The sequence below is a fragment of the Mytilus californianus genome, unplaced genomic scaffold (genome assembly GCF_021869535.1).
Source record: "Mytilus californianus isolate M0D057914Y unplaced genomic scaffold, xbMytCali1.0.p SCAF_8, whole genome shotgun sequence".
Lineage (NCBI taxonomy): Eukaryota > Metazoa > Mollusca > Bivalvia > Mytilida > Mytilidae > Mytilus > Mytilus californianus.
The window spans coordinates 69,294,131-69,313,682 of NW_026262734.1; the positions used below are offsets into that span (position 1 = coordinate 69,294,131).

Below are 19,552 nucleotides of genomic sequence, written 5' to 3' on the forward strand. Positions count from 1 at the left end.
TATAAACAGATAAAAATGTAAAAACATGGTAAATCTAAAGATTAAAAGTACCGATTTTACATGTCGTAACGTGCACTTAAAACATGAATGTGCTAAATAAAATTGCTCATTGGAGTGAGCATGGAATGATTCCGGGCCGTTTTAAGTACGCCTGGATTCTGCTGATTGATGCCCAAAGACCTTGCGGAAATAGGGAATCTGGTGAAATACCTTTGCAATTATTTACGGTGCATCGTCATTAAATATCCCCGACTTTAAAAGTGTTCTGTCGATACGGAAAGTAAATCCATCGTACACAAATGATTTTCCCCTGAATTGTTTCTGACAAACGAAACTCGATGCGTGTGTCTTGACGCAACTTTACAAACTTGCTTAAAGTATTTGTTAAATCGCTATGAAACAGAATCTTATTTACTCTGAAATATTCGCAATTAAGTTACATGAATGTCTTAAGCTATTACGGGATTTCTCATGATCATATTTATTATGAATTATCTTTATTTTACTTGTTTTACCTGTAAAATGAATGCGCGCAAATGTAATCAAAAGCTGTGCGCAAACTTAAAAATGTTGATCCCGGGCCAAATGCGCGCAAATGTAATGCGCCCGCGGTTTCAACCCAGTGCTATTAAATGAAATAACACTTGATTAATTTGGTGCACCTGATTAATTTGGTGCACCCGAAGAGTTTTGTTTTATACCTTCACCAGGAACGCTCAAAATTAAGTCAATAATGATAGAATCATTGTATTGTTTGATGAAATAAAGATATTTGGCAAATATAAACAAGGTTTTGAAATTGAAAAGAACGGACATTGAAAATTCTTTGCGTACCTGTTCCAAGTCAGGGGCCTGTTACTCAATAGTTGTGATTGGTTGCTGTTTGCCATATTTGTTTTTCGTTTATTGTTTTATCATGAATTAGGCTGTTTGTTTTCTGGTATGAATTGTTTCACATTTTACCATGTCAGGCGGTGACCTATAATTTCTTACAACCATGTCCTTTAGTCTATGAAGGATAGTTGGCTCAGTGCATGGCATTCATTGATATGAAGTAACACATCTCTGCATGAACTAAATCTCAAAACAACGGAAGAGCGTTTTCACAGTTGTTCTTGGACCTCGGTGAGCATTCGTTACGCGATAAAAGCTCACATCTCACTGCGGTCCCTAATAGCTGTTGCATTTCCTGTAAGTACAGAACATGCCATTTGACATTTTCTTTTTCTTGCATGTACATGTAATTATGTCATTTTTATCATTTATTTTAAGAATATATATGTTACTGTGCCTGTCCATAGTCGTGTACTTCGTCATTAGTCGTTTCAAGACGCATCTTCATGTTTGTTTTTATTTTTACTATTTAGAGAGTTTGTGACGATGACAGATCTTTGATAGTTTTTGTTTAATTTATGGAAAATTTGAATGAAATGGGGACGATTTAGTGCTTGACAAATCAGACACTTGTTGACGAAGACCATTATTGCCCTCTAGATTGCTTTTTGAAGAAAAAAAAATTTTGCAGAAAAGGTGCATACCAGACATCTCTTGTAATCAAATGTAAGGAAATCATACTGACTAGCTATGTTTGGGCGCTTTTTTTTTAGTAAATTTGTCGAGAACTAACATGATAGAACACCAAAGACTGGTAATGTTCCATGGCGAGCTGTAAAATCAAAAAGGGTCTTATAGAACAAAGCCAAAAGAAATTTCCAAATATTATAGTAAATAATGAACAAGTAATGTACGTACTACATACCGTTTTATGGTTTGGGAGGGAGGGGTCAACGCTTATTAGATATCTTATAATGTATTGCTTAAAACTAGTTTGTGGGGGAAATAAACATTAAACACAAAATACAAATGCTACTTAAAAGTTTTAAAAAAGGATCAAAAGTCAATATATATATATAGTCCTTTCCACCATTAACACAACTCCCACTATACTATAAATAGTTTACTATTAATAAAACTTCTTACATGTTAAATCAATACTCGTAATCTTAATTTAAATTTATGGATGAAACCAACCTAGTATTAATTTTCTGAAAGTCGACTTGAAACTTTTTGAAAATGTGACACGCCAGCCTAACATCACTGATTGTAGAAAAAGGTAAGAAAGATAAGGGATAAAATATAGAATCACTATTTTAAAACAGGAAGTTAGTTGATTTATGGTGTCATGATTTAAGCACATAAGGGTGGTAAAGTGACAATATTGGCAATAAACTCAACTCGTTCTATGTATTTCAATTTTTCATAATAATTTATACTTTGCATATCTATCTAAACAGAATGTAAATTACATATCTGTGACGTACGAACCTTGTCAGAGATCATGTAGATTTTAAAAAAGGCTGATTTTCATCAAGGACTATCTATATTACTAGACTGTCCCTGTTTTCATTCACCATGTTCACAAGGCAGTGAATGGTCCCGAATATTGTTAATTCCATACCACCTTTTTAAAAAGTAAGAAGATTTTCAGGAGTGTTTGTATTTAGGCAGATATCAAAATCACAAGTCAAAGATCATAAACATGGACAGACTACCATCGTGACGGAAGGACACTATGACGTTTTACACAGAAGAGTCGCCGGAATGACACAGTTTTGATATGTTATATCGAGGTTATGTTATATAAATAAGGGATATTCCATATTGTATGTGTGATGTAATGGAAGTAAAAATATCATAGCTGAGAAATATGGGAATCAGTTATGAAAATGCAATAAAAATACCTCGTAAAACACCAACTTGAAGATTGAAATAAGGTGATCCAGGAGGGTTAATCGATTCCTACTCGGCCACTAATGACACCCATGATGTAACTCAGCTTTGAAAAGTTAAGGTCCAGTGTTAAATCGCATTATTTGATTCGTCATCAACATAGCAAAGTTTACAGGATTTTGGCAACGACAAATGGAACAAGTCAGGGCTGCCAAGTGAGACTCACGCATTTTCATGCATATTTGGCGGCATTTTTCTTTGATCTATTGTTTTTTCTCTTTGATCTTTACAATTTTGGCCAAATCTCACGTATTTGCTTCATGAAAACTTGGCAGTACTGACAAGTATAGTAGGTCGTTGTGACACAACAGAATATAATATATGAATAAGCATACTAGAATACACTGAAATATTAAAACAGTTATTAAAATTTATGCGAAAATAAGTTTATTTATCTTGCATATAACAAGCTATTGTAAACATTGAGAAATATACAAATAAGATTTTGCTTTATTTCTGAGATACAAATACAGTCCACTGATATACTGCTTAGAACTATGTTAAGCGAAAAGTAATGTTAGATGTTTATTTTCAACGATTGTTTTAGAGTCCTCTATGCGGTCCGAATTTAAGCTGTGTCGATTTCTTTGAAAATCAAAGATATACGTATTTTGTATATAATACAACCAGTAGCTATATACGTACCTGTAATGAATAATATCTTTGTTCTTTCATCTCACGCCACCAGGAGCCGAGGAGTCTCCGAGGGTATCATTAGCTCAGTAGTCAGTACTTCGGTACTGACATGATTTATAACCAATCTTTCTAAAATTGTCCGTTAATAAATTTTGAAATTATTAGAAATTAAGGTTTCAACTCCCTCGGGCAAATTAAGTTGACCGTAGATGGATTTGGCTGTTTGTTTCGGTCCTTTTTGGTAATATAGCTCTTCAACTGTTTAGGTTCTTATACATTCTTGGCTTTCAAATATTCGGCTTTGGGCGTTCCTCATGAAGGTACATCCAGAAAAGCGCTTCGGACGTGCTGTTTTCATTTTTTATTGTGTAGATATTAAATGTAATGTTCATGAAGTAATAAATATGTTTAAAGACATAACACATTTAAACCAGACAATTGGGAGAAGAAATCTTCAACGTTTTAATTGTGTTGCCATCGCAACTGATATAGTTTAAAAACAGAAAAAGGCTACCAACCTAGACTTATTTGTAAATAAACATATTGTTCTTAATTCACTTTTGCGACTTCTCTGGTGATCCCGATTAGTTTATTTAGTTATCATGTCAAGTACACGTATAATGTAAATCTGAACGATTCCTTTGCTGTGAGCTTTTAGCAAAATCATGATATAAATCGAAAGTCCCCCTATCAATCATGTCATGACAAAATCGTAGAGTGATGATTTTCTTTATACTATCTAAGATGGTATTTTTCGATGACATGCTTCCGGATGAATCATTGGAAAAATTTCTAGACAGAGAAGTTCGGCCAGATACAGATTTTCTCAGTGATTGCAACCAGATCATAGACACAGTGGTGAGACTCATTCATCGACATCCAAAATACAGTGTCAACCAAGTTATCAAAGTAAGTAATAAGGCTGAAAGTTGTAAACATTTGTATAACTGTATTACTACTCTTTAATTCATTTCTTGTGTACAGATAAATGCCAAAAAACAGCATTTTTTCCAATAAAAGTTAACATTCCAGAACTATGAACAGGCTAACTTCAATGTTACTACATTTTAAAGTCGTAAGATATAATAGTTTACGTATCAAGATTCAATATTTATTATTTTTTGTATTACACTTTGATCGAATTTTGAATTTACCATGAGAAAGGTATGCTGAGCTGCTATAAAATAACGAAATTTGGACCATGAATTAAAGCTGTACAAACTTAGTTACCATAAAGATGATGATGATGAATGGTGGCTGTTTAACGTGCAGTGGCAAATTAAAATCACGTTAAGGACGAAAATATGTTAACGATATGAATATAAACTGGCCTATTCAGTTGGTAAAAAAATATACTTTATCTTCAGCAAGTATGACATGTATGGTGTATGATAAAATTTTCTTGCTTTGGATTAACTGAAAAAAAAATGTTCATGCTTGGTTTCCATAGTAAAAAAAAATCTGGCTTGATCTAAAATCTAAGGCCCTCAGAAAATCAGATGGTATGTGCCTAACAGGGGACATATCACAATACCCGGATACCTTATTTCGAATCCGGGCTTACCAGTCTTTGCCCTGACTTCTATATGAAGCGTGCTGAACCGTGAGGCAAATACAAAATGTACGAATTTTCCATTCTTTGGTTTGATTTGGCCGGGAATGTAACCCACGACCTCCCGCACTCGAGGCGAGAACTCTACTTTGAAACCATCGAGGCAGTTCGTTATCTAATCAAGAATTCAAAGCTAGAATGGGTTTTGAATACTGTATTTGATTTCAGGGTGGATCTCTAGGAAAAGGAACAGCTATACGAGGACATTCAGATGTAGATCTTTTGGTAGTGTTAAATAATTTTAAGAATATTAAACATTTAAAAGAAAACATGGAAAATGTACTATATGACTTCCGGGATTATCTCAAATCAGCAGTGGAGAGAGAAGGCAATAATATAGAAATACGGATAATGGGTCAAACGCCATTTACTTTGCAGTTTGATTTGCGTTGCAGTGATGATTCGCCATGGTTCGATGTAGACTTGCTTCCTATTGTTGATGTATGGAGTACATGTAAATATATATAATACGAATAGACAAATTCAAACCAAATAGCTCTCCAATTTCGGTTCACCTTTCTAATAACTTGGATGTTCGATTGTGTAAAATTTTAAGTAAAGTACTAAGTAATACAAATCATTGAAGTGCAAAATCCAGCAACATCCGTTTCACGCCAAAATGCCTAGTTTTGCAAATATGAAAACAGTTACTCAGACCTATCTTTATATTTGCCATAATTTTAATGAATGAAAATAAAAATGATTTGAATTTCAGAAGCAACCATTTTTAATAAACTTATTTGGTCTCATAAGGAGAGGGTGCGATTGATGGTCAAATTGTCTTGAAATGAAATATATTCTAATGTCTTGAATAACAAAATAAAATTTTTAATTCTGTATTCTTCTCATTTTGTATTCTACTATTTTGTTTAAAATATTTCATAGTCAAGCTTTCTGTTATAGATAGTACAAGAATTGTAAATTCAATACAAGGTGAAATTATACAAACGAGAACTGTTTTACTCTCCTCGCCAAAAAAAGATGGTAAACCTTGTGCTTACCTGCTCACTGTTAGGAAATCGCGGCTTGGGGTGACGCTTGTGTTAATTTAACACCCTGATAAGCATATTATACTAAAATCTGGTGAATTCCCTAGAAAGTGTAAATACAGTGAAAATTGAATTACGTCATAATTACGTAATCTAAAATTAACATGGTTTATAGATGTTTTATATACGCCTAAAACATAAAATGAACAATGTTTATTTCCTACCAGTTCTATTTGTAAAATTAGCAAGAAATGAAGTTTACTTGATTTAAGAAACAAAATGTGTTCTGTTTTGACCAGATTATGAAATCATCGTGATCGTATCGGTAAAGTAGAAGCCTTTTAATATAAATGCTGTTATTATTTCTGGTGAAGCTCATTTTTTACTCATTACACTAGTACTCATGTGTTATGCAAATCGAGCATGTGTTATGCAAATCTAGAAGAAACAACAATCTGTTGAGAAGTTTAATTTCTATTTCAGGGCTTCTGGGTTTCGCTGGTGGAGTACAATCAACATATTCTAAAATGGAATTGAAACCTCATCTAAGAAAATATTATGCTAAGTCATTAGCTAAACTACAAATTGAATTTGTAAAGCCCATGCCACCGAAGGTTAAGGATTTAATATGTCTGCTGAAATATTGGAAATATACTGAACAAGTGAGTTTACAAATTATACCACAATTTCGAATACTAAAGATACAACATATTAACCTTTGTCTGCTATATCTTAATCTGGTATATTTTAGCCCAACAGCAATATGTATGTATGTTAATTACGCTTAAGGAACGGAAATTTTAGCAGAATACAGTATTTTGTTCTCTGTATTGGATAGTTGATCTAATGCTCAGTGCTTAATTCAAAAATGAAAAATGGGAACAACTACAAGTATCTGGAACAAATTTGATGCTATATATTATTGTATAACTTTTTACATAGTGAGGAAATATAGTAATTTTACTTTCAGGGGGCGTCGATTGGGATCAAAAGTGGACGAGTTGAAAATGAATATTTTACCCCACATTTTCAGGATTTAATTGTGAACAAATCAAATGGTAGTCCCTATAAAAAAAAATTGTAGCGTATTTATGGCATAGTATTTGGCAAGGTATATTCCTGCCTAGTAAAAAGGACTGAAAATGAATAATACTTCCCCAGACAGGATGAACATAAATACTTTGCCCAACAAAATTCAGGAGACAATTGTGTACAAAATGGGAAATATGATTACAATGTAATTTTTCCAAGCGAGATGAATATAAGTCTACCTAATAATAGATGAAAAGCAACATTCCGTCCCGAAAAATCCTCCACCACAACCATCCGAAAATCAAATGGAAGTCCCCTTAAAACGTTTTATGAAGAAATATGTCGGCAGGTCAACCCACAATTGTACATCAAGTAATTACAAAAAAAAAGCTATTGTGGCCTTGACCTTTGATCTAAGAATATTAAAATAGTCCTTCCTCTTTCCTATATATATATTCCTTCTTATTTGTAAACCATCAAAGGACAGTCTAATTTATAAAATGGTCATCCAATAATGAAAATGTGTCTGGAAGATCGTCCAAAAAAAACTTAAACCTAGAAATTTAGGATTTTGTACAATCCAAAATATGTATCAATCCCAAATGTCTGCTAAAGGGAACTGAATGCCTTATCAGACCTTAATCTACATGCATCCTTTTCGTTAATACAACAATATCATAAACTTTGCTTTAATCATCAGAGTATAAATAGGCAACAGAGTTTACCGGTGTTCAAGTCTCTTTAATCAGTTATGAAGACAATCCAAATGTAACAAATACAAACTGTGGGAATCGACTGAACTCGGGTGTGTCGACAATGTAAGAGTCTCTTGCTATGCAGGTATCACCCGACATGCAAATCAACACTCAGTCAAAATGTTATAATCGGCAAGGTATATTCCTGTTTGGTAAAAGGGACTGAAAATGATTCTAATATGACGTCCCTATTACGCTTTGTAAACAAAGCTGTGTTCTAATTAGCACAAAAAATATGTTTGACACATGCGCATAAACTTACTATTTGCATTCTCGTTGTTTTCATTTTTATTTTCATAAAATTCATATATTTTAACTGCTTACATAAAATTTATCCGTTATTGATGTAAAACATCATATAATTTCCCTCTATTAGTGTTTAAAAGCTTACTTAATATGAAAATGGCTGAAAATGGCTGCAACCGGCAGCGTTTGTTACGGCTGTTCCGTCCATTTAGCAAACCTCCCATGTAAATGCACATGTCCGCGCGCCGATGACTCATTGTCTGCTGTCAAAATGTATAGATACACAGTATCGCCGTTGAAAATTGGACTTAAAGTAGATTATAAAGGGGCATCTTATAAGATAACAGACCACTTTATGGAACACAATGCTGTCAGGCAGTACATAATACAATCTATGGCTGATGGAGGAACAAAAAGGGTTTTCAGACACGAGATATGTGATGCCAGAGTTAGTTCCTCATTCTCAAAATTGACAGAGGACACCATATTCAATTTTGAAAATAATGAACAGTCACAGTCAGATGAGGAACTATCTCAGATTGATGAAGACTTAACTGCTAAATGTATAAACCAAGAACCACCTGCCAAAAAGCCAAGATTTAAGGAGCTGCCTAGCAAAGAAGAAATTGAAAAGTTAGCGCTGGCAAGAACTGAGCCAAGAACCAACCAGCAGACAGTATGGGGTGTCAAACTTCTAAGAGTTAAAAACCATAAAATGCAAAAATATTACATTGGAAAGAAAATATAATCATAAATTGATGGTAAATTGGTTTCAATAAAACATTTTAATGATAAATATAGAAAATCGTGAGGTAATGCCGTACTAATGGTATTCGGCAATGAGTCAGCAACCTAGCAATATTTTTTTTACCGTTTTCAAACATAAAATTTACTCTTCAGTGTTATGGAATATAACTTAAATAACAAGAAATTAAAAAAATCAAATGATGCAAATTACAAATGTTGTATTCTTAAATGAGATGTACCTTCGATTGTCAAGATGTAGAATTAAAATAAAAATATTCCTTGATATTTGTTTTTTTTTATTGTACTTGACGTAGTGTTATTTATCATATATGCAAGCATACTTGAAAAAATATATTAAATAAATTATTATAACATTTATGAGCATGCTGAAGTAGTAAACAAAACACCCCAGTGGGGAATCGAACCCCATCCTCCTATAGATAGGTGTACTTCCAAAATACTACCAGGGTTTACTGTTTCGTTAAGTATTACAGCAGCAAAAACATAACTTATTTTCACTACAAAATTTTGAATGACATGAACATGTTGGTACATGAAAAGAAGACAAGCTGAATATCATTTTTTTAGTCTAAATAAAAAGATTGATAGGATACTGTATACGTAGGTCGCTCTAGTCTACATGTACAAAATATGCTCGAACACCAACATGCTTTTGGCATAAAACGCTAAATTAAAACATGCATAAAGCAATATACAGTCCTCTATTATTTATTTATATGAATCAAGTCTTTGAAATAAATTATATGCATATAAAATTCATCACAATTAAATAAAATATTTATAAGAATTACTTGAATACGTAAAAAAATGGTACAAATAATTTCAGGTTGGCTAACTGAAAATAAGTACAGCAGCAGTTTTGAGCAACTGGATGAAACTATCCTAAATGACAGATTGTGCTACTTTTATGCAAGTTTGCAGACCAAACAAGGCACTGATTATTCAAAGTCAGCACTCGTCGGAATTCGATCTGCTATTTCTAGGCATATAACTGGTCCTCCTAATAATCGGGAAATTAACATAATTACTGACAAATCATTTATGCCATCAAATCATGTAATCACGGGTATGATGAAAAAATTGAAAAGGGAAGGGAAAGATATAACTGTACATAAAAAGGCTGTAGCTGAAGGTGATATCCAAAAGCTGTATTCCAGTGGAATATTCAGTACTGATCACCCAGTAACTCTCCAAAATAAAGTTTTCTGGGACATTATGCTGAATTTTGGAAGGAGGGGACAGGAGGGGCTTACTGATTTGAAGAAAACAACTTATGCAAAATGTAAAGATGACAAAGGACAAGAGTACTACAAAATGACTTACAATGAGTGTGACAAAACACATCATGGTGTAGACTCAAAAGAAAATTCAAGGGACGTAAGAATGTACGCTAAACCTGGGGACATTCACTGTCCAGTGTTTAGCTTGGACTTTTATCTAGGAAAGCTTAGTCCAAGGTGTACAGCATTTTTTCAGCAAGCACTCCAGTATCCTAAACCAACTATATGGTATGCTGCACAACCAATTGGCAAAAACAAATTGGCAAGTATGATGTCAAGAATATCTGAAGAAGCTGGTCCATCTATCAGATACACAAACCACTGCTTGAGAGCCACTGTGGCAACAGGATTGAAAAGAGCGGGAGTCGATGACCGGGCTATTATGTCTGTAACGGGACACCGGAATGTTAAATCTTTGGACAGCTACATTGAAGGTCCAACTGACAAGCAACGTAGAGAGCTTTCCAATACACTTCAGCGAGTTGCAACCGCCAATTCAGATTCTGCTTTGAATGAAAACAAAACAGAGTCAAATGCTAGTGCCACATCTGCACAGAATAATTCATGCCAGATCGCTGTTTCATCCTCTTTAGCGAGAAATCCACTGTCCGATTTAAACATTTTCACCAACGCTACAATCACTGGGGGAACAATCACTATTAACATGGTGAATAAGGAATAAATGTGTCTTACCTTCATGTGCAACTGTCACCCGCCATTTCCACCATCGTTATGAGCTGTGACGTAAAGAAATCTCTGAACAGAAACAAAAACTTGTTTGATATTTATTGTTCTATTTTAGAATAATAAATGTTAGAATTATTTATCAAAAGTTTTTTAAATCTGTTTATTTCATAATTCTATTGCAGAACCGTTTTTTCGGTATATTTTGTACACGTTTATTTGGGAGGAATTAGGAACAGCCAAACATTCCTTAGGTATACTTGTACGCTTCGACCTATAAAAATACCGTATTTGTCCTATTAGAATCGAAATAATTCCTTCATGTCATGCTCTATGCTCATTTTAACATGGGTAGGCATTATATTTGTCGATATTTTGCACCTCGCTAACGCTCAGTGTAAAATATCGACAAATATAATGCCTACCCATGTTTAAATGAGCATAGAGCATGACATGAAGGAATTATTTCTTAAATAATACTTCCCCAGACAGGATGAACATAAATACTTTGCCCAACAAAATTCAGGAGACAATTGTGTACAAAATGGAAAATATGATTGCAAAATGTAATTTTTCCAAGCGAGATGAATATAGTCTACCTAATAATAGATGAAAAGCAACATTCTGTCCCGAAAAATCCTCCACAACAACCATCCGCAAATCAAATGGAAGTCCCCTTAAAATGTTTTATGAAAAATATGTCGGCAGGTCAACCATGGCTTTAAAGCACATGCCCATATGTTCCAACCAAATTAAAAGCCATAGTTAAAAGATTTTATTTTGAAAACATGATTTTTAAGTATTTCATTTAATGTGTATATAGCTGTCTATTTTTCAACCTTGACCTTAATCTATTTCCTTTTGGCCTTGAAATCAATAGGCTTAAAGTTTTTGTCTATAATCTACTTGTTGAAGTTTTATTAAAATCCCACAACTGTACATCAAGTTATTACCAAAAGAAAGAGCTGCTGTGGCCTTGACCTTTGATCTTATGATATTAAAATACTCCTTCCTCTTTCCTATATATATATTCCTTCTTATTTGTAAACCATCAAAGGACATTCCAATTATCAACATGGTCAGCCAATAATGAAAATGTGTCTGGAAGATCGTCCATAAAAAACTTAAACCTAAAATTAAGGATTTTGTACAATCCAAAATATGTATCAATTCCAAATGTCTGCTAAAGGGAAATGAATGCTTTATCAGATTTTAATCTACATGCATCCTTTTCGTTAATACGACAATATCATAAATTTTACTTCAATCATCAGAGTAAAAATAGGCAACAGAGTTTACCGGTGTTTAAGTCTCTTTAATCAGTTATGAAGACAAATCAATGATAATAATGAAAACTCAGGGAATCGACTGAACTCGGGTGTGTCGACAATGTAAGCGTCTCCTGCTATGCAGGTATCACCCGACATGCAAATCAACACTCAGTCAAAATGTTATAATCAGGAATATGACTCAGTCGGTGAAAGAACAGATAAGACGACTACCTACCTACCTCTGAAAAATTAAAACTGCGAAAACATGTCGCTAGTAAGTTGAGACACATATATATTGTATCGGTCAACTAATTCATGATGGTAACCGTAAAACTTAAAAAGTGTCGATTACAGTCGTTCTTCCTCATAACTCTATTGTAGTAGTTCTTAGAAGAAAAATAAATTTGCATTTCGATAATAGGGGATTATCAATTTGTCTTGTAGGTAGAGTTAACATCTTATTGTATTGAACTACTTGTAATTCATATGTGGAGAGAAAATGGCGAGCCAAATAACTTCACAATGAAGCAACTAATGACTAAAGTCGTTGCTTTACTTGTGACTTTTGGAGAATCCACAATTGCCTTTAGCGATCATTATACTCCTTCAGATTACATACAGGAACTTGGCAGGTGAGTGTATTTGGTGTAAATATCACTTTGGGGCATAAAACAACACGAAATGTGACTGATTTAATTTCTATGAATTCTTTTATTTCTATATACCTATATGGAGTTATTTTCTTTCAGAACGATAGGTCTTTCTTTTGAAGAATCAACCCGGACGATACCAAGTTTCAATGAAATTTGCTGTAAGGCAAAAAATAAAGACCTGTGTAAGGTCATTATTTTCCTGAATAAAACTATAACTTACTTAAACATGTAATTCGTATGATAATTATTGTGTGTTGTTGCCAATTGATTGGGGTTTTACTTTTTAATTTTCCATCTTTGATGGGTTTAAGGCAGAAACAATCCTTTCCTCTGTTTATTAGACTGAAATACCAAAAAAGTCGTCGTTGACGCACATTTTAACTTTAAAACAAAATAATGCGAAGTTTTGGTAATTCATCGCTACAATAAAGGGACATTATGGAAGATGAATTAAATAATGCAAAACTTTTCATAACACTTTTAAAACAAGCCAGATTTATCACATTGGTTGTAGGATTTTGCAAATCTTTTTCATTTACACTATATTGGAAATCATACTTTGACCAATGGATATTTATTTTTCGTGTTATATGTACACGTATCAGTGTTCTCTTCGTGGCAGTTCTTAACTTTTTACATGTATATATAACACCTTTTCCTTCATCAAATGATCAAATGAACAAATATTCTACTTTTCTATAGAATATAGAAATACAACCGCGTGTTTTATAATTGGGTGGGTTTTTTTATTTGGGGGGGGGGGGGGTATAAGATTTAATCCTTATTCTCAGTTATAAAAAATATATATTGCCAAACAAAAGAGAGAAAACAATTATTCGTCATAGTTCGTTTAAAAATTGTTTGAAAAATAATATGCTTTCCGGGATAGAAATGTAAGAAAAAAAAAATAATAGCATCCCCTTTCATAAACTAACTTGATGCAATAAATTACTTACATAGTTACTTGTATTTTTCATACACCGTAACATTTCATTTGTGTCTTGCAATTACAGTAATATTTTTATGTAACTGAACAATGATTTCAAAAGTTTATATCTAGATTAATTAATGTTTATTTCACATTATTATAAATAAGCTGTAGGGCGTATTAAGTCCTGGACGCTTCAATAAAACAATATTCCACATTAGTGTGGTCGGTAACATAGGATGCAAATCGTGCAAATCTTTGCAGAAAATAATAGTTTTTGGCGGTATATAAGACATAAGTCAGATTATGCATATTTTAAAGGTTGTTTTTGTCGTATAACACACTTCGGGGTGTCAGAATTGCCCAAAGAAAGCCCTTCCTACGGTCGTTCTTTCATTTGATCAATCCTGACACCCCTCGGTTTGTTATACGACAAGAAAAACCTTACAATATGCACTATCTATAACTTATATAAATTCAAGTTATTATTTCTTGACGTGATAAAACCGGCCATACTATTTAATGATAGATACATTAACAGTATTGTTCATGGAATAAGTAAAATTGAGAATGGAAATGGGGAATGTGTCAAAGAGACAACAACCCGACCATAGAACAGACAACAGCAGAAGGTCACCAACAGGTCTTCAATGCAGCGAGAAATTCCCGCACCCGGAGGCGTCCTTCAGCTGGCCCCTAAACAAATATATATACTAGTTCAGTGATAATGAACGCCATACTAAACTCCAAATTGTACACAAGAAACTAAAATTAAAAATAATACAAGACTGACAAAGGCTAGAGGCTCCTGACTTGGGACAGGCGCAAAAATGCGGCGGGGTTAAACATGTTTATGAGATCTCAACCCTCCCCCTATACCTCTAGCCAATGTAGAAAAGTAAACGCATAACAATACGTACATTAAAATTCAGTTCAAGAGAAGTCCGAGTCTGATGTCAGAAGATGTAACCAAAGAAAATAAACAAAATGACAATAATACATAAATAACAACAGACTACTAGCAGTTAACTGACATGCCAGCTCCAGACTTCAATTAAACTGATTGAAAGATTATGTCTACATCATATGAATATCAGGCACAATCCTTCCCGTTAGGGGTTTAGTATCATACCATCATAACATATATGAGAAGAACATAACCCGTGTCATGCCAACAACTGGTTTTTAAATAAATGTGTTTAGTGCCGATGCAAAGACCCTATAAGTGAATCAATATTAACGCCAAAATATGCAATCTTTAATGACCTGACAACAGTATCGTAACTATATCCTTTCTTAATAAGTCTATTTAAAGGTTTTGTTAGCTTCAGAGGAGAATACTGACATTTTTGTGCTTTATAAAGAATATTTCCATAAAAAATTGGATGTGAAATACCTGAACGTATAAGAAGTCTGCATGTTGAGCTATATTTACGAATGATGTCCTTATACCGATGATAAAATTTAGTAAATGTTTTGACTAGTTTGTGATATCGAAAACCCTGGTGTAATAATTTTTCAGTAATACATAGATTTCTTTCGTTAAAATCTAAAACATTGTTACATACACGAGCGAATCGTACAAGTTGAGATATATAAACACCGTAAGATGGTGACAAGGGAACGTCACCATCTAAAAATGGATAATTAACGATAGGAAATGAAAAATCATCTCTTTTATCATATATTTTAGTATAAAGCTTTCCGTTAATGATATAGATATCAAGATCGAGGAAAGGGCAGTGGTCATTGTTAGTATTAGCTTTATTTAAAGTAAGTTCACCAGGATAAATTTCTTTAGTATACATACTGAAGTCGTCATTATTGAGAGTCTCTGTTTCACTTTGCTGTTATTGTGAACGAGGAAACAGTACACTCTAAAAGATATACTTACATACGGATAGTAATCTAGGCATTGTTTACAGCATTGTATCTGTTTCAACAATAGAATTAGTTACTATCTAACATGATGGACAGGCCCGTAGCCAGGAATTTCCATGGGGGGAGGAGGGGAAGGGGGAGGGGGGTTCGATAAAATTATACTCAACTATAACAGTTACAATTCAAACAGAACGTCGACTTTAACAGTGCGTATTTGTTTTCAAGGGGGGGGGGTCGTATGAACCCCTCGACCCCCCTGGCTACAGGTGTGATGGATTGGTGAACTTCCCATGGCAACTATTATATGCCTATCTAAACATTGTTTTTCTGATTTGTATCGATCTAATGAGTTAAGCCCTTTTCGGCTGATTTTAATAGTGGAGTGGTGTCTCATTGGTCACATCTTCCTATTTTTATACGATGTTAATGAATATGAACCCTGCTTTGTAAGAGACCAACACACTGAACCGGATTTTCTAACTTGCAAGTATGCAATATACAGACACATTAATATGTATTGTAAATGTAATTGGAAAACTGTTTAAGGTTTTTTTTTTTAATTTTTATTGCTTTAGTTACTATCTCTTAATATTTTTCTTATAACTTTAGTTCATATTTATACTTATAAATTCCCAGGAATCGTCCATATGTTTTGGACCCATCTAATCCATATCATGACGTTGCATCTGATCCGAATATGTCTACATATTGTTCCCGCATAGAATCCAAAGGTAAACAACTGCAGCGAAAACTCGAAGGATTGCCAGAATTTTCAGAAGAAAGTGGTTGTGTGGTATCCTGAGAAACTTTTGGAACTATTCATTACCTAATGATGAGCATGCCTGTAACATTTTATTTTTTAAATTGTCGACCATAATACAGTAGTTGAACTACTTAGACCACTCTGCCTCCGAGGCCTTTTAAAATAAGGAGATGCGGTTTGATTGCAAATGAGACAACAATCCACCAGAAACCAATTGTTAGCAACTATAGGTCACCGTACGGCCCTCAACATTGAAAAAAAAACACATAGCAAGCTATAAAGCCCCCTATCTCACAAAATGTAAAACAATTCCAATGAGAAAACCAACGGCCTGATTTATGTACAAAACCACAAGCGAAAAACAAATTTGATATACAGAATTTCACGCTCCTGACTTTGGATAACAATATACAAAATCACGGCGGCAGGATTTAACATGTTAGCGGGCGCCCAACCCTCCCATTAGTACTTGATGGATGATAATCTAGGTAACTTACAAACTATTCGATTTCATCTAGCATATGCATCAAGATGATATTTCTACTCTTATTAGATATATACTATGTCAAGTGGATTGAAAACTAATTCAATTTCACGTTGCCAGCTCCTTGTATTGAATTTTAATGTAACATAATATAATGAAAATGCGATGCAATGAGTCTCATTTTAAACTAGAAATATCGATTTTTATCTACAATCATTATAGTCGTCTCAGTAGACCCAGTCTGTACCTAACGAACTCCTTCCCGTTAGTATTGACCTCTCTATTTTCAATCGCAAATATCGATTCTAACAATTTGACATTGTTATGCGTTTACGATATGAGGGACGGCGTATACAGGCACATCCTGCAGATATTGGCTCTAAAATAGATCTATTTTGATACGCGCCATCATTTCTTATGACAGTTCGTAAAACATAGGTGTAAAATTTAATTTCTTTACATTGACATGTCTTTCCACGCCGAACTGTTAAACCATTTGCTTCAGTTATTTCTCTAGGCATTCTGTTTTCGTCTATATTCCGTACAAAAGTCCATGGACATAACGCCCTCTGTGAATATCCCTGATAGTTGAATGGCACTCCACATGTAGTTGGATAAGGTCTGCGTATAATATTGACAAATGATTGGTTAACTGATTTCAATTCGCCGTGTGTATAACTCATTACAGCACCTGGAAGCATATAACGTGTTTCGTGTGTCAGAGATCGGAACGATCTGGTTTCATTACAGTTTCCTCTAATAGTACTGTATACTCCGTATACATAAGAAGTAAAACAAATACATCAATAACAAAGCTGTAAATATATATATATATGGATAGATCATCAATTGATTAGATATTAAATAATTTTTTCTCATAATTTATATATAATATTAATAATCAAATATGTCAGACAAAACAAAAGTCTACTTAGTACTATTATAACTAGCATTTTCATTTATCGTATTGAAATCGTTTTTTCTATACAACAAATAAGATAAGAATTCAAAATTAATAAAGGGCGATGAGGAGGGGTTGATAAGAAATACTTATTATATATAACTAAATCGAATAGAGAATGGAAACGGAGAATGTGTCAAAGAGACAACAACCCGACCAAAGAGCAGAAAACAGTCCAAGGCCACCAGTGGGTCTTCAACACAGCGAGAAAATCCAGGACCAGGCGGCGGGTTTAGGCCGGCCCCCAAATATGTCTTTTCGTATCTATAATTGTGTTGTGTTAGGAATTGCTGTTTCAACAATACTGTATTCATCATAACTTATTTGATGTCTATAAAATTTCTCGAAGATTGACATTCATCTACATAATTATTTAACACTGTGACTTTCCTTCGAAACAAACTCTTCTATTCGATATTAAAATTTGTTTATTTTTTTCTGTTTATCGAAAAAGGTTTATGCAAACGATCTTACTTATCGTACTTAAGCGATTTGAAATGCCAATGCACACATTTTTACAAGTATAAACTATTTTACGAACGATATGACCACCTAACTTATAAGTATAACATCGCATGTAGAATTTCATTAAAATCACCAAGATTGCCTTTTCTACATTCTTACCTTAAAATTAGGTGTTTTTAGTTATCGGATAACCTTAAGTTTTGTTACATTTTTTTTTAAATTGCGTGAGTATAAAACCTTGTTTGAAAAAGTTAACTGTGTTTTATTGTCTACAGTATATAATGTTTGTAACACGGTAGCTTTCTTTTTAAATTAGGGAAGTATGATAATAACGATAATTAGCACTGTATATATATTTCACATACAAATAGAACATTGTTTCAACTTTGTCAGTTGTCGCATAATCTAGGGTACAATGTGATAAATTTGCATGAGAATGGTTCATCAAAAAGAATATAGCACTTTGTAGAACAAAGTACACTGTTCCTGCTTTATAATATAGAATTTGAAAAAAAACCTGGCATTTTTAGATCTAAGGTATACATTTTTAGATCTAAGGTATACATTTTTAGATCTAAGGTATACATTTTTATGTACTTTTGGTCATATAGCTCTTCACGTCATTCGGTAGTTAAGAAATACATCCATGATTGCTTTTGAATATTTGACTTTGAGCGTTCCTGATGAAGCTAAATACCGAAAAGAGCTCTTGATGCATACAATCTATAAAGCGTTATTTTCATTAATTTTTCCATCAACTTTGCATATGTATCTTGGATGTTATAATTGGTAATTACGGATTACCAAGTCAATCTAGAAAATACACGAATGTGGTTTTTTCGGTAAGTGACAGGGTGGTTGTTAAGTTAAGCCTTTAGTTTTCTGCTTGGAAAATTTTGTGTTTTGAAATCAAATTCCTGTTCAAACCATACGTGATACACGCTTATCTCTATTTCTATGTTATACGCAGTTGGTTTGAAATTGTTATCTGTGATCTTGAATAGTCAATTAATTTGTATGAATTAATTCATCATTATTATAATGTTATTGTATTATATTTACACAAACAAATAGTCGGATCCGTTGAAATTCGTCCCGTATCTCAAACTATAAAGCATATTAGATAATCGTTTCATGGTGATATTCAGCTTCAAGTTTATAAAATAAATCAAATGGTACGTGTATATTTAGAAGTTGGTGGTCATGGAAAATGTTCAGTTCCAAAAAAAGGAGAGCATGTCGGATTTGTTTAGAACACGGCGTTGTCTAAACTTCCTCAAAATCTCCTAATTGCTAAAAATTTGGATCAAAGTTTACATAACTTCAGGTTAATTTTAAGACAGTCACTGAAATA

At 33.4% G+C, this 19,552-nt stretch overlaps 1 protein-coding gene across 3 annotated transcripts in view; it reads left to right on the forward strand.

Moving 5' to 3' along the window:
- Positions 1–1,967: 1,967 nt before the first annotated feature.
- LOC127712174 (2'-5'-oligoadenylate synthase 3-like) overlaps positions 1,968–19,552 on the forward strand; it is a 32,131-nt gene continuing 14,546 nt past the window's right edge. For 2 of the 3 annotated variants that reach the window (XM_052218472.1, XM_052218471.1), the window contains exons 1-5: positions 1,968–2,113; positions 4,171–4,335; positions 5,207–5,492; positions 6,511–6,689; positions 12,508–12,695. In XM_052218472.1, the coding sequence (XP_052074432.1) occupies positions 4,171–4,335; positions 5,207–5,492; positions 6,511–6,689; positions 12,508–12,695 (818 nt within the window). In that variant the 5' untranslated portion in view covers positions 1,968–2,113. Of the gene's footprint in view, positions 2,114–4,170; positions 4,336–5,206; positions 5,493–6,510; positions 6,690–12,507; positions 12,696–16,161; positions 16,444–19,552 lie in introns of those variants that run through there. The other variant, XM_052218469.1, reaches the window with a different exon arrangement.